This window comes from Heteronotia binoei, chromosome 1, assembly GCF_032191835.1.
Source record: "Heteronotia binoei isolate CCM8104 ecotype False Entrance Well chromosome 1, APGP_CSIRO_Hbin_v1, whole genome shotgun sequence".
Lineage (NCBI taxonomy): Eukaryota > Metazoa > Chordata > Lepidosauria > Squamata > Gekkonidae > Heteronotia > Heteronotia binoei.
The window spans coordinates 233,181,174-233,207,526 of record NC_083223.1 but is presented as its reverse complement, the minus strand read 5'-3'; the positions used below and the strand labels follow the sequence as shown (position 1 = coordinate 233,207,526).

General features: G+C 42.5%; 1 protein-coding gene across 3 annotated transcripts in view; it reads right to left on the bottom strand.

The window, feature by feature from the left end:
• SPTBN1 (spectrin beta, non-erythrocytic 1) overlaps positions 1-26,353 on the bottom strand; it is a 205,343-nt gene that overhangs the window by 37,446 nt on the left and 141,544 nt on the right. For all 3 annotated transcript variants that reach the window (XM_060249162.1, XM_060249177.1, XM_060249170.1), the window contains 10 exons: positions 26,229-26,319; positions 19,443-19,589; positions 18,515-18,778; positions 16,789-17,013; positions 16,374-16,463; positions 13,902-14,180; positions 11,863-11,993; positions 5,654-5,858; positions 3,524-3,898; positions 1,736-1,980 (listed from right to left, as the gene is read on the bottom strand). In XM_060249162.1, coding sequence (XP_060105145.1) covers positions 1,736-1,980; positions 3,524-3,898; positions 5,654-5,858; positions 11,863-11,993; positions 13,902-14,180; positions 16,374-16,463; positions 16,789-17,013; positions 18,515-18,778; positions 19,443-19,589; positions 26,229-26,319 — 2,052 coding nt within the window. The remainder of the gene's footprint in view (positions 1-1,735; positions 1,981-3,523; positions 3,899-5,653; positions 5,859-11,862; positions 11,994-13,901; positions 14,181-16,373; positions 16,464-16,788; positions 17,014-18,514; positions 18,779-19,442; positions 19,590-26,228; positions 26,320-26,353) is intronic.

The window sequence follows — 26,353 nt, the reverse complement described above, 5'->3', positions numbered from 1 at the left end:
TTCTTTTCTTTTCTCTTCTCTTTCTTTCTTCATTTTGTCCCTCTTTTCTTTCACTCCTTCCCTCCCTTTTCCTTCCTTCCTATTTCCTTTCTCTTTTTTTCTCTATTTGTTTCCAACTCTCTCCCCCTCCCTCTCTTTCTTTCTGTCTGTCCGTCTTTTTCCCTATTTGCTTTATTTCCCACTTCCCCCTCTCTTTCTCAGTCTTTCCCCCTTCCTTCCTTGCCATTGCTAATTTGAGTAGACCGGGGGGGGGGGGGAGCTTGAAATGCCCTGCCATTTCATGTTTTCCCAGGCTGAGAGCATTTCATATTTTTAGTTTTCTGTTCTGTTTAGTTTTCTGTCGCTTGTTTCAGCCAGAAAAATCAGCTGTAGCTGAACATGCACTTCAAGAAGGAGACCACGTCATCCACTTTGAAAGAACTGAAGTCCTTTCTACGGCCTCACATTATCATACCCGCCTGAACAGAGAAGCTATTGAGATTTACAAACACCAGCACAACTTTAACAGAAAGGAAGAAGGCATTTCCATCCACCAATCTTGGTATCCAGCTCTGCAAAACACCCTACAGACTATAAATTGCAGAAATTCACAGAACAACCAGTACATTCCACAGAACAATCAGCACAATCAACAACCATCTTCCTTTTCTTCACACCCCTTCCAACCCTCCCAGCAATTAACACAGAACAATGGTCACATTCAACAGCCAGTTTCCTTATCACTACCCTTCCAGGAAGCCCCACCAAACAATGGGCACATCCACAAACCTATTGCCCTTTCACCACACCCCCTCCAGCCTAGAAACAGCAGCTCTCCAGCAGCCCTGGCCTCACTCAATGCACAGCAGCCAAGAAGGTCAGAGCGCCTGCTCCGGCTGCAACGCCACTGAGGATGTTCTCCGCAGCCGAGAACGAAACGTCTGGAAGAAAAAATTTCTCCAGTAGAACACGGCACTTGAGCCCGAAAGATTCTACAATCCCTAATGAGTTTTAAGCATGTTTGTACATCATTTCCTGTCTCCCAGCTCCACCCCCAAATTTTAGTGGGCCACAAAGGAGAAGTGTAAAAATAACTGGGCCACCGGGGGGGGGGGGGAGTGTGGAAGTTTGGGAAACCCTGGTATAGAAGAACTGCTTAGAACAGCCTGAAAATAGGATCCCTGTTGTAGATATAGGACCTCAGTCCAAAAGTTCAATGGAACTGAAACATTGTTTCTTAGACTTTACTTTCCTCAGTGTTTTGTCTTTATAAATAAAAGTTTTTTGTTTTGATTAACCCTGTGGGCTGTGGGCTGTAGGCTGAATGCTTAAGGGAAAAAATCATGCATGCACACGATGTAATACCTTGGTATACATTTATATTATAGGATATGAAAGAATGGTGGCAGGGAATAACTGAAAACAATGTCTGAGCCCCCATCCCAACATCTCTCTGTGTGTGAGGGCTGATTATTAAAGGGTGCTAGGCTATTCTGTCTGTGGATGTCTCTGGGAGTGAGAGAGAAGACCTGAGGTGCAAGATGGTCATGACTCTCTGTAGATTTTAGAAGAGACAAGAAGGACAAGAAAGGTAGTGAGAGTGACATCCTGACCTACGTATAACCCATAACCTGACAAAGAGAGGATGTAGAGAATGGTAGGCCCTCTTCTGTGTGAGTGGAGAAGCGGCATCAAACAGCATTAGTATATTACAATACTGATAGCACCCCTGCCTTACACTGGATGTCCCCATCACCTTGGCTTTTCTTGGGCTTCAATCTGACGAATGACATCTTCCATCCAGAGCATAAGATCACGGACCATGCTGAAAAAGCGGAACTTGTCCCCTGTGTCTACTAGCCGGACCCTGCGTCCCTCACAGGCATCAAGCAAGGCCTTCCATGCTTCCAAAACTTCATTTTCACGCCGCTGGATGTCATCGGCCTTGTCTCCAGCATAGGCTGATTGAAGGCGGGCAGCATCTTCTTGCAGCTGTCTCACCTAGTGTCAGCAAAAGAGAAAGATTTTAGCCAAAACTATTTTATTGGTCTGCCATCTGAGATTGCTCATGTACTGTGCCAGCATGTGTAACTGCAATAGTAGCATACGCAAGGCTGTGCTAACACTACAAATCCTTGGGAGCATGGAAAAACCACAGAACGTGGTAGTGGACAGAGAATCCAGCTTCTTGAGAATCTTGGGGCTTCATTTAAAAAGACTCCATGTTTTTAGCCTCTATGGTTACCGATATTCTTGAAAATATGTCTGCCACTAGCTGAAATCTCTGAAAGCAGAAGATTTGACGTTTACAGAGATTAGGGGGAAAGTTTCAGTGCTCAATATAGCTCCTTTCCTCCTTCCATGACTAGTGGAGAAGAATAAATTATGCAAAATAAGAGAAGTCATGCACATTTGTTTAATATGAACAGACTGCAGAACTAGGATCAGCAAGGTGTAGAATATTTTTAAGCATTCTGTGAACATTAACTACATTTGGAGATTCAGGCAAGTGTCTCCACTGCATCACTTAAATTTTATCTTATATGTCAAGGCACGCCCAGATCATTTCCAATGCGCAGGCCACTGGGGTTCAGATTTTTCATGGCCAAACCTTAGAGTGAAGCAGGCAATGGTTTACAATTTCTGCTTTTTATCTGAAAGATGTCAGCACTAGGGAAACTGGGGAAATTGTTTGGTTTGGTTCATGGGGTCACATGAATCACGAACCTTCATGAACCTGCCTTGTTTACAAAACCAGTTCATTTAATGAGATTTGTGATGGGTAGAATGGCCCCCCTGCAGGCTAGATATACTAAACTCACAGCAAGTCTCCAGCTGACTATCCTCTACCTGCCCTCCAAGTTTGGTGAGGATTGGATTAAGGAGGGCTGAATTATAGCCCCCCAAAGGAGGTGTCCCTAGGAAAGTGCTCTCTGAGGAAATCACAGCTGCAAGTTCAGGGCCTCAACACCACTATCCACACTGAGGAATGACTTCCAGTTCTCTTCCCTCTCTACCCCCAACTGCTGTGTGGAGCACTTGCTGCCGACATTTAAAAACAGCTGTATGTGAGCTGCGGGCATTGCTCCCATAGAGCAGAATGGGAGCTTTCATTGGTAACCAGTACTGCCTGTCAAGCTTAGGAGGGCCACTATTGGTGTTTCCAGGGCTGCAGAAGCCCATCCCCCCAGTTGCTTTGACAATCATAATTGATCTAAGCCAGTATGTTTGTCACAGACGCCACTGACATGCACTACCATGAACTGTCCAAACCCCCCAAAACCACATAAAGGATTGTGGGATGTTTGTTGCAGGTGAGATTGCATGAGCCTTGGCTCACAAACCATAAACCAGGCAATTTTCATTGCAAATTTAGGTTCGTCTGTGCCCATCCCTAGTCAGTATCAGGTTCTTGAAATTTCAGTGAAAAGAGAATACACAAGGAAAAAGCCAACAAATCCAAGAAAAGAAAAAAATCTTTTCACCACCCAATACTGTGCAGTTTCTTGCTTTTGGGAGACTGTGATAAAAACAACCTGCACACCTGTGTTCCTAAGGCCTGAATGTCATGCTCAAAAGTTGTATGCATCCTCTGTAAGGTCTCCACTGTGTTCTGATCCCTCCCAAGCTCCTCAGGCAATTTCTTGTGTTTGTCCTGTATTCTTCCAAAGATCTCCTTGGCATCATGATAAAATTTGTGTAGTTCATAAGAGGCTGCTAGGATCTGTGTTCTCGTGTCAATGAGTTCCAGGAGGTCAGCCCAAGCTTCATTAAGACCATCCTTCCATTCGGCAATAGTGGCAGCATCTGAATGTCCAGAATTGATGAGCTCGTCTGCCATGTGGTTGACAGTATCCACACGTTCCTGTCCAATGTTGCCAGTGTCTCGGGCAAACTCACGGAAGCGCTCTTGCAACATCTAGAAAGGGGAAGGAGTGGTAAATGTGGCCAGAGCAAAGAATTCAATGAATGATTACATGTTGAAAAGGAGTCAAAACACACAATATGTATTACCAGAAAGTGTACGTGCATTTATGAATATAATATATTTATCTATGTCCCCAATTGTGTCTCATTACTACTCATTACTGTGATGCAAGCGTAGGCTAGGTCCACAACAGCTAAAGTAGCACTCAGTCCCTGACTGATACAGAACAGCTGCTACTGCCAAATACAACCTCAATCCTAGCAACATAAAGCCATTCCAGATAAGAAGAAGTGCCTGAGAAATATGCTCAGAATTATGGAATGTTCACCAAATATGCTTTGTTCACTCTGTAAAGACAATGTGTAATACATAGCAATATGGTACTTTCTGCCAATCTTGATAAACGATAGGTAGAAGACATTCTCATATGATAGGGTTGAAACTGATTAGGGTAAAAGTGGTTAAATGTAACAATTCTTATCAAACTTGGAGGGAGTTTACAGAACATGACAGAGTTCTGGGGCGCTGATAGAATATACTCCCAGGGATGTACCACATCCCTATAGAATTTATTTATTTCTCGGATTTATATCCCGCCCTCCCCGCCAAAGCAGACTCAGAATGATCAATTGGTAAAAAGTCTATAAAGTAGTTGAATATTTACTATAAGTGCTGAGATACAGCAAGATCAGTCTTATTGCCCAGTGGAATGGGTTAACAACCTAGGGCAGGGGTGGCCAACGGTAGCTCTCCAGATGTTTTTTGCCTACAACTCCCATCAGACCCAGCCAGCATGGTCAATGGCTGGGGCTGATGGGAGTTGTAGGCAAAAAACTTCTGGAGAGCTACCATTGGCCACCCCTGACCTAGGGGACTCTATCTGGATAGAAAAGTGGTATAGAAATGTTTTTTAAAAAATAGATAAATAAAAACTGATGACACACAGTTCCAGCCTAAGCAGAGTGGCACCTTTGAAATCCATTAGAATGGCACTGTGATTCACCACAGAATTCTAAGCTTTAGAATGGAACAGAGAAGCACTCAAAGGTGTGATCAGAAGAGAATGAAGCTCAAAAATATCAATATGTCATCGGAAATGCTAGCTAGCTATACTTCTGCAATACAAAAAGCAGTGATAATTTACCATCCTTTGACAACCTTCTCCACATACTAAGCACTAAGCAATAATACCCTGCATCCAAAAACCATTTTAAAAATCAGATCTATTGATAATGGTTCATTTTGCCGGATATAAAATGTTAACTGTGTAGTCATCCTAGGTACCATTTGTCTACAAATTAGCACTGAGAGCAACTCTGAAACTGATCTGCTCCAAAATGCAAAAAAGAGGCCAGAAAAAAAATAAAAATCAGGAGAGAGAAAAACATCTAAATGTTTATTAGCACTCTTTTTGCCCCACCAGAGCAGTTTTATTTCTTCCCATTAAGAAACCCATAAAGGTGCTCCTAAAGTGCTTGATTTTTTTTTAAGCCAAGGGGTTGTTAGTTTAAGTTAGTTTAAGGGGTCTAAGAATTGGATCTTTGGAACACTGAATAGTTTTGCTTGCTTGTTTGTTTTTAAGTATAATAACTAGGAACTGCAAAGTTTAGTTTGGGTTTCTGGCTTTGGCTCAGAATGTCCAAGAGTCTACTTTAGCCACAAGGATTATAAAAGTTGCAATTTGCTTACTAATATACAAAAAGTGAAAGCATCGAAAGGTGAAACCAGACAGAGGAGATATCTTACTGTCACATGTTCATAATCCTGTCCCAGTTCGTGGGACCCAGCCACCACTTCCCTCTCTGCAATCCACTGTTCCAAGTCATCCACCTCACGGTTCAGCTGGAATAGCCGGTGCCTCTCATCCAGCTTGCCCCTCCTTTCCTCTGCCAGGTCTTTCAGGCCTGCGTACAACTTGTCCACCTTAGACTGTCGCATGCTGATACGTTCACTAGCGAGATGAAAAAGAGGGTCAGTGCCAGTCCTGTGTGTTTACTTAGTGTAAAGAAAGGGGGGGAAAGAATGGTCAGAGCAAAACTAAATGAACACTGAAAGAAAAATGTCACTTTTAATACAGTCAATCAATCTTCGAAGTCTGATGAAAATGAAAAGGGGTGGAAGGTGAAGAACATCCTCTAGAGGTTGCTATAGCTACACTTACTTCAGCAGCTCGTGATATTTATTGGGTGTGGATGTCCTGTTTCTTTCCATTAGTTCTGATCAGCAGAACTAGTCTCTGATCCCTGTAAATACATGTTCTGGGCTCCAATTCAGTAGTTTTATTATTTATGTGTTTCATCTATGCAGGGCTTTTTTGAGCCAGAATGCACCAGAACACCATTCTGGCTGGCCTGGGCAGCATTCTGGCTCAGCTTCTCAGATGGCTGGCAGGGCTCAGGGGGCTGAGAAGCGTTTGCTGGGCAGCCTCCCAATGACGCGCTGGCTGGCGGGACTCCGGGGGCCCAGCCATGCCTGCATGGGGGCCTCCCAACATCGTGTGTGCCGGCAAGACTCCAGGGGCCCAGCTATGCCTTTCCAGAAGCCTTCTCATGTCGCGCATGCCAGTGGGACTCTGGAGACGCAGTCACGCCTTTATGGAAGAGTCCCCATGTCGAGCATGCCAGTGGGATATATAAAATATTTATATTCATGGACTTTTTCCAATGCTAGAATATCTTTTTGAGGTGTGGTGACCAGAAATGTACACAGTACTATTCTGGTTACCACACCTCAAAAAAGATATTATAGTACTTTTGGTGATGTCAGAGGTGTGGCCTAGTATGCAAATGATGGTGATGTCAGAGGTGTGGCATCACATACTAATGAGTTCCTGCTGGGCTTTTTCTACAAAAAAAGCCCTGCATCTATGTTATCATTAATTTGTTACATTTGTCCCCCTTTTTTCCTTCAAGGAACTCAGGGTAGAATATACTGTCACCTTCCCGTTATCCTTGCAACAACGCTGTGAGATTGGTGAGACTGAACAACAGTAACTGGCCCCATGTCATCAAGTGAGCTTTGTGACTGAGCAAGGGTTTGAACCTTGCTGTCCTTGTCTGAGTCCAAGTCTCTGGCCACAAAACCATACTACCTCTGGCACATTAATGGTAGGCAACTTCTGTTGTTACTGGAGCTACTCCATGCTCCCCACATTCTGGGTAGAGTCATGTGTCCATGGTACGGGAACATAGTTGGATTCTACACACTTTTGGTGGCAAGCCCTACAGAGTTTGGATCTCTGTAAAAAACACAGTATAGGCTAGGGCTTCCCAAAGTTGAATGACGCAAAAAGGAAATACAAATGCCTCATAAATTATCAACTCCTTTGTTGTATTATGAGTAATAGGTTTATGAAGCATTCTCCCTGCGTTAGTGCAGGTAAACCATCAGAAAGTTGGCAGTTTTCTTGTTTTACCTGATATCTAGCAACAAACCTTTTGACTACAATGAATACTATCTTGTTTAAAATTGGGGTGGGAAGTACTGGGTCTACAAACCATTTATGTTTTACTCTTATTCACATGAAGTCAAGACTGTGGTGGTTCTCCTCTATCCAAGTTTGATATTTTATCCACTACACCACATTGAAGTATCTAACCTCCCCCACCAATTGTATCTATATATCTAATAACAAAGTCTGGCCTCCATCAAAAGATATATGTGAATTGAAGCCATGCTGACACTAAACAGGTTTTTCTGCAAACTTGGAGACTCCCTACATTCAGGGGAACCACTGAAATGTTAATAAAATAATCTGGGGGAGGGGGGTTAATTTCCCTCCAATTTTAAAACAGCATTGTCTGCAGTAGGACTGTCCTGGCTCAGCTGCAATGGATGTTCGGAACCACTCCAGGCCTGGCAGTGGTGGACACTGGGAGTTACTCTAGGTCCAGCTGCAACAGCAGTGCACAGCAGGAGCCACTCTGTATTCAAAGTGGCTCACAGAAACCACTGTTGCTGCAGCCAGGTACCAAGGTTAAACGGTAGGGCTGAATTAAGACTGCAAGGCATACTTGGGCACATGTCTCATCTTGATAACTGGAGCCTTTCCACTGAAATATGTGGATCAGAAGAGTAACTACTTTCCTTTTTGTCACAGAGGCAAAGCAGTATCCCTGCAATTCAGTGGGGCAAAGACTGTATGCCAAGACTTGGGGAGGAATATTTATTGTGGAAAAATAAATGTTTTAAAGCTGCTTTAGAAACTTCCTGTTCCCTTTTCTCCCAGAGTTTAAAGGCAACTGTCCCAGAAGGATTTGAACTCTCAGCCATGGAAACAAATAAAGCCCTGTATGTGACTGCTTTGGATTGGTGGTTGTGACTCATGTGAGCATAGGCTCTAAGAGGCAACTAAAGTGTCTCAGGCAGGTTGTTTTTCAAGGGCTTTTTAGAAAGAAATTTTTGAATTCCAAAGGGTATATGTGGGAATTACTCCCCCCCCAACAAGTTTTGCAGCCCCTCACCTGTAAGGTTTATTTCTGGTCTATCTCTGAGGGCCAGAGGGAATCGAATATAAAGCTATGTAATGACATTGTAGGAAAATATAGTGAAAAGGCAAACCCTGACTGATGAAAAGTAGCTTCTTAGAAGGCAGAGGTAAATAGTCACATCCTGCATACATTACTGACCAACCAAACGTGGACTAACTAGCCCAGGGACTTAGGAATGGTCTCTATTAATCACTTAATCCAGGAATTCCCAATTTCTGTATTCTTCGGGGCCACTGTATTTTCTATACAGGGGTTAGAAGTGTACTTTTATATATTACATGTGTTCATACACTTATGAACACATGAATATACTTGTGTTTGAAAAACATTGATAATTCTCCTTATCAAGAAAACAACAGTGGACAACATTTTTACATTGCTAGAGGCTTGATAAATTTGATAAATTTTTTACAGGAGCCAGATCTGGCCCCCATGGGTGCTCATGGGCTTCTTCTGATCTCAATAATTGATTCTAAGAAAGCTATGTCAATGTAGATCATTGTTAACTTGAAAGACTGCCACTGACTTTGGGAAAGCATGGACAAAGTTAACCAAATCTGACAGCAAATTGGCTGTGTGACAACAATGTTACAGGTCTGTGGTGGTTTTTTTCTTTACTGAGACAAGACTGAATAGTGTGTTAAGCAACCTTCCAGTTCTAACAATCTAACTCCATGACATTTCTCATGATCCAGAGGAAGGATGTGAACTTGGCTCAGAGAGCCAGGATTTCCGCCAGTGTTGAATGCTATTGATAAACAAACAATCCAATTCCCTGAAAGGCTTCTTCCGGCCTATGAGTTACAATTTCCATAGGAAACCATTTTCTACTGATGTATCTCTTATTTCCTGTCCACCAAATAACAGTTTATGAGCTCATATATCTGACAGATATTGCCAAAAAAATACATATATACAATTCAAATAGTGGACACGCAGATCCTGCATCATCTGCCAACTGCGTGATCTCTGCTTGCTTTTTATTTACATTTTGCTGCTTATCCTTCTTGTGCTTCTGCCACCAACCCCCTTGGCCTTTTTCAGAGGACAAGACTGCTGAAGGACATAAATATTACCATTAGGGCCACAGAAATAGACAACTTTAAAAGAGGATTAGATTCTGAGAGGATAGGTCTATCAGTGGCTACTATTCATCGTAGAGAACCTCCATGTTCAACAGCAGTAAACCTCTGAATTACCACCTGAGAACATCCCTAAAACAACTGCTGTAGTAAAGGAAAGGCTCTAAATGCTACACTTTTTTAAAAAAAATACCCCTCTTTGACTCAATTTACAATGTGGTCCTAAGAAGAGTTACACCCATCTTGTTGACTTAAACAAAAACAGAAAGTCTGAAAGGAGACACATTCAAGAACTGACCTGTAGTTGGGCTTTGCAAGTGCATCATTCTGAATGAAGTTAGCTGAGTTCTTACCTTGGACTAAGCTTGGTGTTTGTATGACAGCTGGAGCCCTTATGGATTCAGGGGGCCTTAATGACTGCCAAGAGACACCTTAGTGGACTATGTCCTGATTTACTGGCCGCTTTATGACTGTTGATCTACCAGAAGGCTGGAATGTAGCAAATATTACATTGATTTTTTAAAATGGGGACTAGAGGCAAACCAGGAAATTATAGGCCAGGTTAGCCTAATGTCTGTCCCTGATGAATTAGTAGAAACTGTAATCTAAGAATTATTAGGCACATGGACGAGCAAAGCCTGCTGAGGGAAGATCTGAGGGCTTCTGCAAAGCAAAGTTCTGCCTCACCATCCTTTAAGAATTCTTTGAGAAAGTGAACATGTATGTAGATAATGGCCACCCGGTAGACACTATGTACTTGGGACTTTCCAAAGGCTTTTGACAAGGTCCCTCATGAAAGACTCCTGAAGAAGCTGAGCAGTCATGAGATAAGAGGATGGATACTCCTAGGGATTAAACATTGGTGAAATTACAGGAACCAAAGAGGAGGAAGAAATGGACAATTCTCACAAGGGAAGGAAAATAATAATAGTAATAGGAGATTAGATTTGTAGCCTGCCCTTCAATCAGAGTCTCAGAGCAGCTTAGAATCTTCTTTCCCTTCACTGTCCCTACAATGGACACCCTGTGAGGTAGGTGGGGCTGAGACAGCACTCCGAGAACTGAATTTGAGCAGAACAGTTCTGTGAGAACTTGTGGCTGACCCAAGGTCACAACAGCAGGTGCATGTAGAGGAGTGGGAAATCAAACCCGGATCTCCCAGATTAGAGTCTGCGCGCTTAACCACTACACCAAACTGGCTCTCTAAATAAGCAAGGGGGGAACCTACAATGATTGGTATTGTGGTCAGTGCTCTTTAACGTGTTCATAACAATCTGGAACTGGGGCCATTCTGGGGGGGCTGAGCACTATAATGGACAAATTTGCAGATTTCAGAAATCATGCAGGATGGTGAAATCCAAGACTAACCGTGAAGAGCTCAAGAAAGATCGGAGCAAATTGGCTGTGTGGCAACAATGTGCCAAATGAAGTTCAATGTTGGGTGTGGACACTGGAACAAAAAAATCCCAACTCCAATAATATGGTCATGGGTCTGAATTTGTTGATACCGGAAGGAAAAGAAACTTTGGAGTTATAGTAGATAGCTCAAGGAAAGTGTCAACTCAGTGCGTTGCGGCAGTGGAAAAGGCAAACTCTATGTGAAGGATTATTAAGAAAGGGATTGAAAATAAAACAGCCAATATTATGATGCCCCTGTAGTGCAGCCTCATTTGGAATATTGTGTGCAGTTCTGGTCACTGTATTTAAAAAAGGACATTACAGAGCTGGAAAGAATACAGAAGAGGGCAATCATGATTAAGGAATTGAAGCATCTTCCCTATGAGGAAAGGCTGAAGAGTCTGGGACTTCTCAGTTTAGAAAAGAGCTGACTAAAGGAGGACATGACAAAGGTTTATAAAATTATGCATGGGATAAAGAGAATTGACAGAAAATTTTCCCCTTCTCCCAAAATACTAGAACTCAATGGCATCCAATGAAGAGGATGGGAAACAGATTCAGGACGGACAATGAGAAATACTTATTTACACAGAGAGTAATTTAAAATGTGGAATTAACTGCCAGAGGATGTAGTGGTGGCCACAGGCACAGACAGCTTTAAAGGGGGATTAGACAGATTCATGGAGGATAGGTCTATCAGTAGCTACCAGCCATAATGACTAGAGAAACTCCACATTAAGAGGCACTAATACTCTGAATACTAGGACCAGGAGGTGACACCAGAGAAAGGACTCAGTCTCTGTGCCCTTTTGCTGGCCTTCCAAAGTAAATGGTTGGCCATTGTGTGAGACAGAAGATAGACTTGATGGACCACTGTGATCTGATCCAACAGGGCTCTTATATTTTTATCCAGACTAGCAGCTGCTATGACTGTGAGGAAAAGGCAGGGTGCAAATGTAAAAGAATGAACAATGGCTACAATTACCTTTCTGGATGATTGTCTGCCACCAAAGTCCTGCTGGTTTTGGAAAGCTGGTGCACTGTTTCTGCATAGTCTTCCACGGCTTGTTCCAAAATCTGGTGTTTCTTCAGCATAGAAACGGCACTTTGTTCATCCTTAAGTGGCAACAGAGATAACGTCACAATTCTCATACTGCACAGAGGTGCTGGAGAAAATCTCCCTCAAACTGAAGCCAAAGATGGAAGATATTTCAAAGGAAAACAGCGCTGTCTACTGACTTGGTTTAATTCACTTCCTAGTTTTCTCTCACCTTCATTTCCACAGCCCATCACTCTAACCACTAATCCATGCTGATTCTCCAATGTCTCTCCAATGCAGCTGTTGCCTCAATAAAGTACAAGCAAGGAGGAAGAAGGGTTGTGTATGTAGTCATATAAGCACAGGAGTAGCATTACCAGATTCTTTGGCTTGACTTGCAGCACACAAGAACCTTGTTTACATCAGCAAGTAATTTCATATAGACAATCATTGGAGAAATATCAAAATCAATGTATTTTGGACCAGGGATACCAATGTCCCTTTCTGATTTTGCAGCTGAATATCTCAGAAGCATGTACCAAATGAAATGAATGAATGTTCCAGGAAAATGTAAAGAAAAGACCAAGGCAAACATAAAGAATGTATCCATACCTGATTTTTTAAAATTAAATTAAATGGGGAAAAATAATGTATCCAAATAGAAAAATAAATGGTGATTAGCTGATGATTTCAAGTTAGACCACAGGGTCCCCTGCCATAACTGTGTGTTGACTTGAGGATGATGAGATAAACTTAGATGGCATACAGGGAGTCCAAATATAACCAAATCTAAATAAATTTTATTATCTGAAATACTGTTTGCACACCAAACCCCCCCTTTCTTATCCATCTCTAAGAATGCCTGTAGAATTCCTAGCGGGTGAAGCAGAAATGAAAGGGCAACAAAGGAAACAAGAGGATTGATTTCTCTTAAGTGATCTGATCATGTTCCAAACATTACATCAGCAAAAACTTAGTGGCAAGCACAAGAATTCAGGAGGAACAGGAATAGTATATATTGGTTTGTTCTGGCTTTCTTGTGCTGCTGCACTATGTGGCTTAGCTGTATAACTGGACATTTCCAAACCACACAGGACCTTAAAAACTCTGGTCATATCTGGGTGGCAGCTGTTGTACAGTAGCCATTAATACAAATACAGTTTTCTCATGAAAAAATAAAAGTAGAAAAAACAGAACCACTGAACTGGACCAATAAAAATAAAAAGAGGCACTACTGCAAGGCAGGCTCATGGGCTACATGGATGATGGATGCTTATCACCTGTTATAGCTCTCACACAAACTCTCAAGCTCACTTTATTTTTTGTCAAGCATTGAACAAATTATTCTGAGAATGTGAAAATGTGTGATTTCTGCCAGACAGAAGTTAGCATGGCAAATGTTATTTATTTATTTCCCTTTAGCCCTGGGCTAGATTGGATGATAAACCCACCTACTTCACTCCCTGATGTATGGACTGGGACTCAATATGCCTTATCTTTTCATCCACCTGGCCTTCTTGTCAACACCATGTGATGCCCACATGCAGGAATGAAGTTCAAAAAAGCCGCATGTGTGTGAATTTCACTGCACATACTTCCAGATTGTGTAGTCAGTTTTCTAATATTATCTGGGATATCAGTCACACATGGATTCAACATGTGGGCGCCTTTTTGAACATTTCATTCATGTGTGGGCAGCCAATTATGGGGACAGAATATGTGCTTTCACCTCCCAATCCCCACTGGATAAAGGAAGGTGAACCAATAATGTTACCATCAGATCTGGCCCTCTGTTAATCTCTGGGATTAATAGAAAAATATTCAAATTAGGATCTGTATTTCCGTGAAGGAGCTAGGGATATGTAACAGCACCCTCACAAATATGTCATTCGCAGTAGTCCTTGGGCTGAATCCCTTACAAAGAATAGTTTCAAAGAGGCACAAACTGATGTGCTCTTACGCCTGTCCATCTGGAAATTACCCACCTTGGCCTTCTCTTCTGACATCATGTAGAGCTCCTGTTCACTCATCCAGGCTTCGGCTTCTGCTGCATCAAAGTAGTACTGCTGGGCTTTGTGAGATTCCTCGAGGCGCTTGTGGCGTTTCTCTGTCTCCTCTATCAGGAGGTTCCACAGCTGCTGCAAGTCTGCAAGCCGCTGCTGGATTGCTTCGGCATTAAGGCTCTTGTCTGTAATGATGTTTTGGCTCCTCTCAAAAATATCATCGATGCGAGGCTGGTGTCCCTGGATTTCTTTCTGAAGTGTCTAATGTGGGGAAATTCAACACTCACATTGGAAACAGCTTATCGAACAAACACTTCAAAAGAAAGACAACGTGATGTCACCCAAGAGGAAAAACTTCCAGAATGCACTACAAGAAATCTGAGAGGAATGTTTTCTGACAGAAACAGCACTTTTACACATTTTCTCAGTGCAGAGATATAAACTTCTGTAGGCTGAAGGACTCACTGTTCGGGAGAGGCATCTAACAATGTCATCCTGTGAAGGTTCCCTCCAAATACTACTCAGGTTTATTCAATGGGGCTTACTCCCAGGAAGTGCTCTTTGGGATAAAATAATGGTTCAACTCTGGTTTTATCACAACCTTCTTGTTTGAAATCTTGGTGATGTCTCTGTTCCCTAGTACAATAGGCACAACTTTACTAAGCGGTTTAAGAGAGGCATTGGTAACACCACTCTTAAAGAAATCATCTTTGGATCCTAGTGATCCTTCCAGCTATTGCCCAGTTTCAAATTTTTAATTTCTGGGTAAGGTAATTGAGAGAGCAGTGGTGGAGCAGCTGCAGAATTTCCTGGAAGACAGATCGGTTCTGGACCCATTTCAGTCTGGCTTCCACCCCAGCCATGGGATGGAGACAGCACTCGTCACCCTCACAGATGACCTTGATCAAGGCAGCTGGATCAAGACAAATCACTCTTGCTGTTATTGCTTGACCTGATGGCAGTGTTTGACATGGTTGACTACAACCTGCTAACCCACCAAATTGCTGGCACAGGAGTCCATGGGATGGTCTTGAAGTGGCTTAACCTCATTTCTCCAAGGTCAGGGACAAAGAGCAGCACTAGGAAAGGGGGTGTCACCTAGATATCTCTTGGTATGTGGGGTCCCTCAGGGAGCAATTCTCTCTCCAACATCTACTTGCATCTCTCATCCAGCTGGTGTGAAGCTTCAGGCTCGGTTGTCATCAGTATGCAGATGACTCCCAGCTGCATCTGTTGATGGACAGATGGGCATCAGCGCAACAAATCTGGCTGAGGAGCTGGAGGCCATGGTGGGATGGCTGAAACAGAGCTGGCTGAGACTAAATCCAGCTAAGACAGAGGTTCTGTGGCTGGGTTGGGAGACTCAGGATTGAGGTGCCAGCTCCTGGCTCTTGACAGTCCTGGGTGACTATCAAGAGCCTGGCTGTGTTTCTGAATGCCTCCTTATCAATAGAGGCCCAGATCACAAATGTTGTAAGATTGACATTCTTCCAGCTGCATCAGGTCAGGCAACTGGCCCCTTTCCTATCTCGCCTTGACCTAGCCACAGTAATCCATGCAATAGTCACCTCCTGCTAAATTACTGTAACTTGCCCTGTGCTAGGTTACCCTTGAGACTGACCCAGAAACTACAACTGGTCCAGAATGCAGTGCTGCAGGTCCTTACTGGAACCCCAAGGAAAGCACCCATTCAACCAGTGCTTTATCAACTACACTGGCTCCAAGTTAAATCCAGATCAGGTTGAAGGTTTTGGTATTAACCTTCAAGGCCTTAAATGGTCTGGGCCCAATATATCTACAGAACTACCTCTCCTGGTATACCCCTGTGAAGAGCGTTACCCTCTGGAGAGAAGAACCTACTGGTTGTCCCTGGCCCCCAAAACATCCAGCTGTCCTAAACCTGAGCCAGGGCTTTTTTGGCCCTGGCCCCAACCTGGTGGAACTCTCTGCTGAATAACATCCATGCCTTGTAGGACCTTATGCAGTTCCACAGGGTCTGTAAAGCAGAGATGTTCCTCCAGGCCTATGGTTGAGGACAGCAACGGTTTTTATCTAGCCTGGCACTCCCTTCCCTTTACTCTTCCCTCCATGAGGTATGGTTACAATTTGGTTTATTCTCATGCCATCTGAAATTGTTTCTGTATTTACTGTTGTTATCTGGAACTGTAAATGTCTGTTGAAATTGTTGTTCACCGCCCTGAGCCGTGGGCGTGCTAAAAATGGAATTTATAAATAAATATACATAAATAACTATCTGATCACACCATACATTCTGATCTAGGTCACCAGATACAGCTGGAATAAGATTTCAGATAAGATACATATGTCTTTGTGCTTACTTGTGTATCTGTAGTTCAATCTATTGCCAGAGATGTCCTGCAGGGGTAACTCTTGACTCTTTGCCTACATGTGCATCACAGATTAATAAGGATCTAGGCAACATTAGCCACTTACCTGATTTTTCTTAATTAACAACTGAACAGTCTGGAGGTTGTGCCCATGATCTGTGGAAGTGGCAATAGGCATCCTCTCTCCAACCCACAACTAGAAATAAAAATTGCAAAAGCAAAATGAAATTGTGTTTTAAGAAAGGAAGCATATCAAAAATTGAGATGATAGCACTACGGGTTGAATCCAGTCAGTTTTTAAAATCAATTTTGCCACATTTCCCTTCTTAATATAGCTCGTCTCACCTGGCTTCATTGGGGGGGGGGGGGTTCCCACAATCTTCAGCTAAGCTTTTTTGAGAGGTCAAAGGAGACCCTTCCTTTCTGTTAGATTCAACCCAATGTGCTGGTGTAAGAGATCCTGAAAGAACCCATGAAGTGGGTGGGGGAGTGTTTTCTTTTAGAGTTACTTTGAAACTCACAATTTCATCCTCCACATCCCGATTGAACTGATGGATCTCCTTGGAAGCTAACAAGTGGGACTTCCTCTCATTCAAAGGTGCCAGCAGCTCCGTAAACTTTTTCTCCACAATAATGCGTTGGCCATCAACTTCATCGGTACTCTTGCCCTCTTGGCTCAGTGCCTGTGCCTGACTCTGAAGCTCCTCTACCTCCTTCTTCCGAACAGCCATTTGGTTCTCAAGCATCTAAAATGTGAGGAGAGGAAAAATAGGTACATTCTCAAAGAATCCTCTTCAAAAGTACTACTTACTCCTGGATGAGTAAAGTGAATAAGATCAAAGTACAAGAATGTTCAACTCTTCTGTGACATCTAGCTTTCTGCTATCCATGAAACATTAAAAGAGGGTTGTCTTGATTATTTGTTGTGCTGTTTTATTCAAATTCAGACAGCCTTTGCGTTCCATTAATATGGATTAATATATTGCAAAAATCATAAAGCTGAGCATAAAGTCAGTGAGTTACAGAGGAAGATGGCTCAGCTTCTGATTTTAAACAACAGGTGAAAAGCTTTTTAGTCAGACTGGCTTCTGTAAATGGAGGATGTAAACTGCTGTTCACTTTGATATTTTAATTTTAAATGTTTTTGATTAATAGTATAAAACAAGAGGGGGCTCACAAAACTCCTGGTGGGGTGGAAATCTCATCTCCACCCTTTGCTAGTCTTGCTCAACTACCCACCTTGAAGCCTGGCTGCAGCAGTGTCTGAGAGCCAACCTGAGCCCTGAGAGGCTCCCACTGCCTGCCACTGCTGAGCCCAGTGTAGTTCCTAGTATCCACTGTCATGGCAGGGCCAGATGTGGCTCCTGGCATCCATCATCAGCTCTTGAATGGCCTCCCATGGCTCCCAGGTTCCACCAAACAGGTAATTTAAACAACCCTTATGTATTTTTTTCAAAAACTAGATTTTTCTACACACCTGTGGAGTCCCATAAGCGTGCAGAAAAATCTCTTTAGCCTTCGTGTGGCTCTGATCCATGGATCTAGCTATCCTCAGATCACTGCCACACATGGCTAATAGTATATAGATTAAATTAAACAGGTTAAATTAAATACAAATTGACACTATGAACTCTGGTAGTTATGGAAGATTAACACATTAGTACACTGGTGTGGGGAAGGATTGCTGTATGCAAAGAGGAAGGAACATGTCATAAGATAATAGTCTGCTCATTGCAAAATGTTCCCCATGCACACAGCTTGGGTGCTAAAAGTTTCTGATACACCATAGCTCGATGTGTCATCCAAATTAGACAAAGGCAATAATTCAGGTTGGTTCGTTTACCTACAAACCAGGGTTTGTTTAAATCAGGGTTTGTTCATCAAATAAACACCCTACCTAAGTGGCTAGAGGAAATACATTTGTTTAAATTTTTCAGAATTGTAAACTGTTGGAGAACCAGGTGATCACTGAATCTGCTTTAATATTATGGTTCTATGTTTACTGAATGTCATATGAAAGCTTACATAACAACATGCTTTCCCAAACTATCTTACTAGAGCCATTGTTTTAATACTGTTTAAAATACTCTGGTTATGACTTCATGGAATAAATCAATAAAAACATTTCAATATCACAGAGTTAACATTTAATAGAAGCTACTTTGAATGTCATATGCCTGGAAAAGCAATCACCTGTATATCCACAATCCTATCCCCAAACTGGAATTCCTGGTCCAATCATTTTACCTGTTGTTTCTTCAACAAAATATTGACGCTGGTGAGATCTTTGCCATAGTCATCTGACTGTATCTGGGTTTCCAAGCCATTCAGCCATTTATCCAAGTCGGCACAGCTCTGTGTGAACAACTCAGCCTTGTTGGCATCAAAAAGCCGCTGAGCTTTGGTCTGGGTGGTGCTTTCAAGCTCCTCCCACATTTGGTGCAGGCCTGTCAGCTTCTCTTTCACCACAGCCTCCGTTTCAGGTTTCTCAGCAATAAGTTGCATTCCTTCCTGTAAACAAAATGAAAATACCAGTCAAGAAAATATAAATTTTTTAGGGTATATCCATCTGGATAGTGGAATTGAGTGCTTCTGAACATTTGAAGGACACAATATAAAACTGAAGTATTAAAAAAAAATAAAGCCCCAAATGAAATTTGGAACAGGAATTTTGCACCTCACAGGTTACGTTCTTTTTGTACTGAATCCCTGTAGCCAGGGAACTAGCCCTTGCTATGCCAGCCTGACTTCTACACACATGCATGTCCCTCCCCTTTTCTGTCTCCCACCCCTGCCAAACCTGAGGCACATTTCTAGTCCTTGTTTCCCAGGTACAACATGGGAATCGTAAAAGTTAATTCGAAAGACATGAGGATCAATGAGATGAAGGCTGAAGAATACTTTATAGATGCAGAAATGTGCAGCACACAGCTTGGCTACTTTCAAACACACAATACTATCTATATACATTAGAAAGGAATTCGTTTGGTATATAAAACTAGTGTCAGCATATAAGGACCGAGAACCAAAACATATCTTAATGTGGTTCCAAAGCCAAATCCTCCAAAATGTCCCTTTTAGTAAGAGAAAGAAACTTTTCCAAGTTCAACAGTGGCCGGTGCTGACCAAACCCATGTCTGCATCCCCATCATGTCCTCATTCCCATTCCACTTACATTTTCAATTTTGTCAAGCCATTCTTTGTTGGACCCAAGCTCAGCCATGAATGCTTGGTGTTTCAGCCATTTGCTGTGCAGGTTTCTGGCTTCGTCATAAGACATGTCCTGTGCTGTAAGCATCTTCTCATTCACCCACAAAGACAGCTGAAAAATAAGGAGGAAGTTGTTGATTTTTTATTTCAAAAAATGGGATGTAGAATTCTTATGCAGGGAGATAAGGAAATAAAAGATAAGACTGAAGCAAGAGCATCTGAACTCTCATCCTAACTGGATGTTAATGCTGCAGATCAGGGACATGAAAGTGCTGAAAAGAGGCAGGGTGAGAGGCTGATTGATGGGGGTCATGGATGGGAAAGTGTGCCATTTCCCCTAAGCTGTTTCTCTTAGAACAAGGTTTATTTCCAGTATTGCAGCCTATCAAGGACAAAAAAAAAGTTGGTGGGGGGAACTCTACACCTCACACCATTACATCTGTTCAGTGCAGCCTGTATTCTAAGAGGTGTGTTATCATCATAATGTGCAGCACACAGCTTGGCTTATATAAACTCTTGGTGGAGGTTCTCTGAATTAAACAGGTGACTCATAGCGATGAGGACTGGATTAATTTCAGATGCAGATTTAGGGAGGACATGCTATTCACTACACTGAATTTTCAGGACTCTGCTTACTGTTTTTGAATTTTTTCAGGTTTTATTCCCACACCCCCCACACCCAGTCCTGAAAATTCAGGACCATTCTAGAGATTGCCCCTCACCAGAGGCAGCAGAAGGAGGGTGGGAGGAGGTGAGAGAAAGGAAGCTGGTTTCACCAAACAGCTATCTGTGGCTATTATTTCCTACAGACACTCTATTGCTCATAGGAAATAATTATACATTATAATTATTATTTCCTATGGGTAGTTGACCAGGTCTATCTGAGGCCAGGTCTATCTAACAGCTGTTAGCCTGAGTCCAGTGGTATAGTGCTTGCACACAAAAGCTTATACCATGAATAAAACTTTGTTGGCCTTAAAGGTGTCACTGGACTTAGACTTTGTTCTGCTACTTCAGACCAACATGGCTACCACACCAGAACCTGTTAGCCTGTGACTCTACTCAAAATAAATTTTAAAGGGCCATTGTTTTTTATGGGGGTACAGCTGGCCTCCAATTTGCTCAACTATTAATGTATTAACTCCTGTGCTATGTACTACGCAGAACTGAGAAGTGATCTAGCCTTTGCCCAAAGCTTTTATAGTCCAAGGATGAATGCTTAAAAAAACCTTTCTGAGAAGCAGCCTCTTTCTGAGGGTGAAATAGCTCAATCTCCCCTTCCTTTTTAAAAAAATTAAAAGGTTAATGAAACAACATAATACATTGACAGAAGCCTTCCAGAAGCATCTTTTCAGCCAACTTTTTGAGAGAAAATTGTACAAAGAGAGCTGAGCTTCATTACTTGCAACGGCTACCCTCCTACAGATAAAAGCTCAGCCAGACGAAGGGAGAGGAGGAGAGCAGGACAACTTGCCCAGTCACCCCTATTTTTGGCCAACAAAGACCACTTTTCATTCATGAAGATTCTGAAAGGTCATTTCATAAAAGGCTTGTTAAAAGCAGCAATAAAAGGAAAATATGTAATCGCAGGAATTAGAAGAATCTGCCTTTCAGAGGAACTGTACAAAGAGGTTCTTCATGAACTGAGGAAAGGTTCTTGCCATAGTGGCTGGCTGGTTCCTAGAGCATCACCATCTTCTTCCCTTTGGTGACACATTATCCTGACCTGTGGAGGAATGAGGCTCCCATAATGCAACATGATGACAGTGAGATGGGAGGAAAGGGCTAATTCTGATGTCAGAAGAATCCCCATAGTGGCCTATCACAGTAGGAAGGGAAGGGCAGCCACAAGCAACCATTCTATCTATCTGTTCTCTGCCTACTGTAATATTATCTCATTCTTCTCCAAGGTACTCAGTGTTCTCCGTTTCTCCATTTTATCTTTACATCAACCCTGTGAGAGGCTGGGGTAAGAATGAGGACTGCCCTAAGGCCACTTAGAAAGTTTTATGGCAGAGTGGGAATTTTAACCCACATCTTTTATTTTGACACTCTAACTCCTGCTAAATTGAAATTTCTTCTTCCATGCAGAAGAACAACGAGAGGCAAAATAAATTCTCTTGGGAGTCAAATATTATCATAGGATACAATTAGTCATAGGTGCTACAATTAGTGGTTTTGCATAGTTAGCGTCCTTGCAGGGGTACTGAGAAAATCAAACAGAAATCCTTAATTTTACTTTTGCAGAGTTAAATGTTGTAGAGCAAAAGACATGAGCATGTTTGACCAATAGTTTTAGACGACATGCACATGAAGTACACAGTCTCTGTCTAGCTGCAAAACAATACATTATTAATTGTTATAGCAACCAAGTTCAGGAAATATATGTATTAGGAAACTGGAAACGTGGTTTAAAATCAACAGATTAAACTCACCTTTTATTCTGGTGATTTAGTTCATTACTCTGATCAGTAGTTATATTGTGTGGACATAAATCATTCCACTTTGAGATTTTTCAAACTGTTGTTGTACACTGAACATGATTTTTAAAACAGGCAAATGCCCACATTAGTGTGGGGCAAGGACAAGCTTTTCTTTGCTACCATGACATATGCAACTGGTATTATTCTTCAGCACTGAACAACTGAATTATTTACCACCTCTGCTGGTAAAGAGTAGTAATATTATTGATTAAGCACCTGCAGGAAAACTAGGTGCCAGAGGAAATGATAAAGATGACACAGCACTGCCTGCAAGACTTATGAGCCAATAAATGCACACTAAAAATCCCATTTCTGCCTTGTGGACGGACCTCTGGGTTATTCATCCCTGTTGCCTACCTGCTAAAACTGAGAGCTGGCTAATTTTCTGCATCCTGGCCTTTGCAGGATAAATTCAAATGTACAGAGAAGGTCACATAGCCCAGATCTTAGCAAAAAGTCAGAGTTATCCAGAAGACTGGCTGTTTTCTTCTAGCTTTCTAACTGTTGCAAATATTTTGGCTACTGAAGTCCCAAACCAAGTCTGTATAGATATGTATTTTTCTTGGGTCTTCTCAGGTCTCAGAAACCTCACCTAGTTTCTGCAGGCTTTTCACCCTGTACCCGGAGAATTTCCCAATAGCAATATCACAACCATTTTATTTTTTTTAAGGGAAAATATGGGAGAGATGAGCTAAAAGAAGGAAAGGAATACAACAGACTCATACAATTAAAAAAAATCAAAAGTAGTTCCCATCTTACATGCCCTATTATAGGCAGGGTTGTCAGGGTTGGATTTGACATTTCAGAGGTTTAACATTTTTTCAGGGTCTCCAGGGAAGTGGAGCCAGAAACAATGGGCCTGGCTATGTTTTGCTTGGCTTGAAAAAGTCACTTATTCACTCTGCAGTGTACAATGGAGGAAATATTAGATCTGAATGCAAAGAAAGATAGGTGAGCACAAGGCAGCAAAAAGTCAGTACCCCCTGGACTTTGCTTTATGATAAATCCTTTCTAAGTATGTTTTTTCCATTGAGGGACAAAAACACCATTACATTAACCTTCTCTTATTACCAGTATCTCCAGGATAGGATCCAGAAGGGTCTTTTGACCACCAGCCATTTATTGTTTATAAAACTGTATAACCTTTGTCAACCACACTGAGTACTCAATGGTATATCAGCATAGGCCTGGTGGGCAGGGAGGTGGTGTCGCTGTAGCCTATCAGGATTCTATTCCCTTGGCTCAATGCCCTATCCAGGAGTCTGCTGGTTCTGAGAGTATGTAGCTAGCACTGGAACTGTGAGACAGGACTGGGATTCTGTTGGTGTATTGTCCACCTCGCTGCCCAACCATCTCCCTGCCTGAGCTGGTGGAGGTGGTGTTGGCAGTAGAGTTGAAGACCCCTGGGCTGGTTGTCTTGAGAGACTTCAACTTCTATGCTGATGCTACCTTGTGGGGAGCAGCCCAGGATTTCATGGTCTCTAGGACAACCATGGGCCTGTCTCAAGTATAATCAAGCCGCACACACGGTGCAAGTCACACTCTTGATCTGATGTTCTGCTATGTGCAGGAAAGTGATTTGAAGGTGGGGAGATTAAAGATGTGTCCCCTTGTTACGATCACTACTTGTTGAGGTGTAAATTTACAGGAATACTAAGACTTAGCAGGGCTGGGGGATCAGTTAAGATGATCCACCACTGTAGCCTGATGGATCCAGTTGGTTTACAAATGGCATTAGGAGATTCTCCTGCTGATATAGCTGGCAGTCCTGCAGATGTCCTGGTTGACCTCTGGAATGAAAAAATGACCCAGAAATTGGCACAATCACTCCTTGGGCCCTCTCTCAGGTCTAACGGCCAGGCCACCCCTTGATTTAATAAGGGGCATGGCCAATGAAGAGACAGTGGAGACAATAGAGAAATAGGTGAGAAAAACTTGGGATGAATCTAACAAGGCACAGGATAGAGTTCATTTTAAATTTTAAATCATCACCTACTCCATGGTGATGATGGTGGCAAAGAAACAATACTTTTCTGCTACCATTGCATCTGCACAGTATACATCTAATGAACTCTTTCAGGTGGTTGGGGCCTATTGAGTTCAGCTTTCAGGAGGAGTGGGATTGCTCTACAGCCCATGGCAATGATTTTACTAAGCACTTTGCAGATAAAATAATTAACATCCATTCTGACTTGAACTATACATTAGCAGTGAGAGGACCTGATGGTCCAGGATGATGATTTGTCCAATTGCGCAGGATACCTTTCAGCTTGTCAAAAGTCTGAGAACGTGAACAGGATTCTTGGAAGTTTAAGACCTTCCACTTGCTTGTATGACCCTTGCCCATCCTGGCTGCTTAAATCTGTAGGGCGAGGGGACTGAGTCTGGGAGACATTAAATGCCTCCTTGAGAGAGGTGGCCATTACCACTGCCTTTGAAGCAGGCAGTGATGTATCCACTTCTAAAGAAACCTACTCTGGACCCAGGAGAATTGAATAACTACAACCATTTTCAAATGTACCATTCTTAAGCAAAGTGACTGAATTAGTGGTGACTAGGCAACTTCAGAGACTCTTGAATGAACCAGACAGTTTAGATCCATTTCAATCTCATTTCAGGCCTGGCCATGGGGCTGAAATGGTCTTGGGCAGCCTAGTGGATGACATGTACTGGGAGATGGACAGAATGAATGTGACCCTGTTGATTCTCCTGGACTTGATCAGCAGCTTTGATCGTGGTATCCCTTCTGGACCACCTTTTGGGTTTGAGAGAGAGAGAGGCACCGTTCTGTGATGGTTTTCCTTCTATCTCAAAAGTAGCTTTCAGAGTGGTGCTGGGAGACTGCTGCTTTGCCCCTTGACCACTGGCCTACAGGATCCTGAAAGGTTCCATCTCGTCCCCCATAGTTTTCAACATCAGTGTAAGGCCACTGGGAGAGGTTACCCAGATATTTGGGCTGAACTGCCTCCATGAGGATGACACTCAGCTTTATTTCATGCCTCCAGCAGATCCCAGGGATATTATGGAAACCATAAACAACTGCCTGGAGGCAGTTTTAAGATAGATGAGTGCTAACAAACTGAAATGTAATTCAGACAAAACAATGGAGGAAAAGCTTGATACAGGAATTGGGGTATCTCCTGTACTGTGTGGGATTGTATACTCCTTAAAGGAGTAAGTTTGTAGCTTGGGGGTGCTTTGGAACCAGGTCTCCTGTTGGATAAAGAGCTGACAGCTGTGGCCAGGAGTGCCTTTCACAAGCTTCAACTGGTGAGCCAGCAGTAGCCCTTCCTGGGAGGGACAGATCTTGCCACAGTGGTGAATGCCCTGGGAACATTTGCCACAATGTGCTCTGCATGGGGCTGCCCTGGAAGAATGTCTGGAAGCTACAGTTGGTATAGAATGCTGATTGTAGACCATCACTTTAATCTTATGCCATCTACATTGGCTCTCAATTTGCTTCCAGGTTGCTTTCTCCCATATGAACCTACCCACCTCCTCAGATTATCTTTTGAGGCCCTGCTTTGGATGCCTGCAGCAGCTGAGGCTAGATAGGTGGGAACCCAAGAAAAGGCCTCCTTGGTTGTGGCACCAAAACTTTGCAAGCCTCTCCCCAGGGAGAGTCATTTGTCTTCCTCTACCATTGTCTTCCACCAACAGAGATTTTTGTTTTGTTTTGCTTGGCAAACCACCAGTAACTGTTACTGGCGCTTCTCCCTTATTGGGTTTTCTGTGTCTGTGTGCTTGTATGTTTTCATTGAATTATTTTATATGTACTTTGTTTCAAATGCTGCTTTAATGTCAAAATGTTCTAATGTTCACTGCCTTGGGAAAACCTATTTGAGTGGAAAGGTGGCATAGAAATCTTTTAAACAAAGAAATCTTCTAACAAAAAAAGAAAAAACAGATGGAGAAAGTCTCGAAGTATTGGCTGCAATCTTAAAAACACTGTTCTGGGATTGAATAACACTGAATTTACTTCTGAATAGAACTTTTCAGGATTATGCCCTAAAATGCTTAAGAGATAATGTTTCTATTATCTATTACAGGACTTTTTTGGTAGAAACAGTCCAGCAGGAACTCATTTGCACATTAGGCCACACACACACACCCCCCTGATGCCAAGCCAGCCGGGATGCATTCCTGTGCGTTCCTGCTCAAAGAAAAGGCTCTGGTCTATTACAGACACAAATGCAGACATTTCAAGTAAGCTCTTTTGGGAAAGAAGAAGATATGAACCTTTTTCTCCCTTTTTTTTTTAAACTTACCTCCTGGCAATCCTGAAGAAACTTCTGAAGATCTCTGTTGTCTTTTAATCTCATCAGAAGCTCACTAGCTGCTTCACGATTTTTCTTATGCCTGTTTAAAAAGAAATGAACAAGACATTATTTTT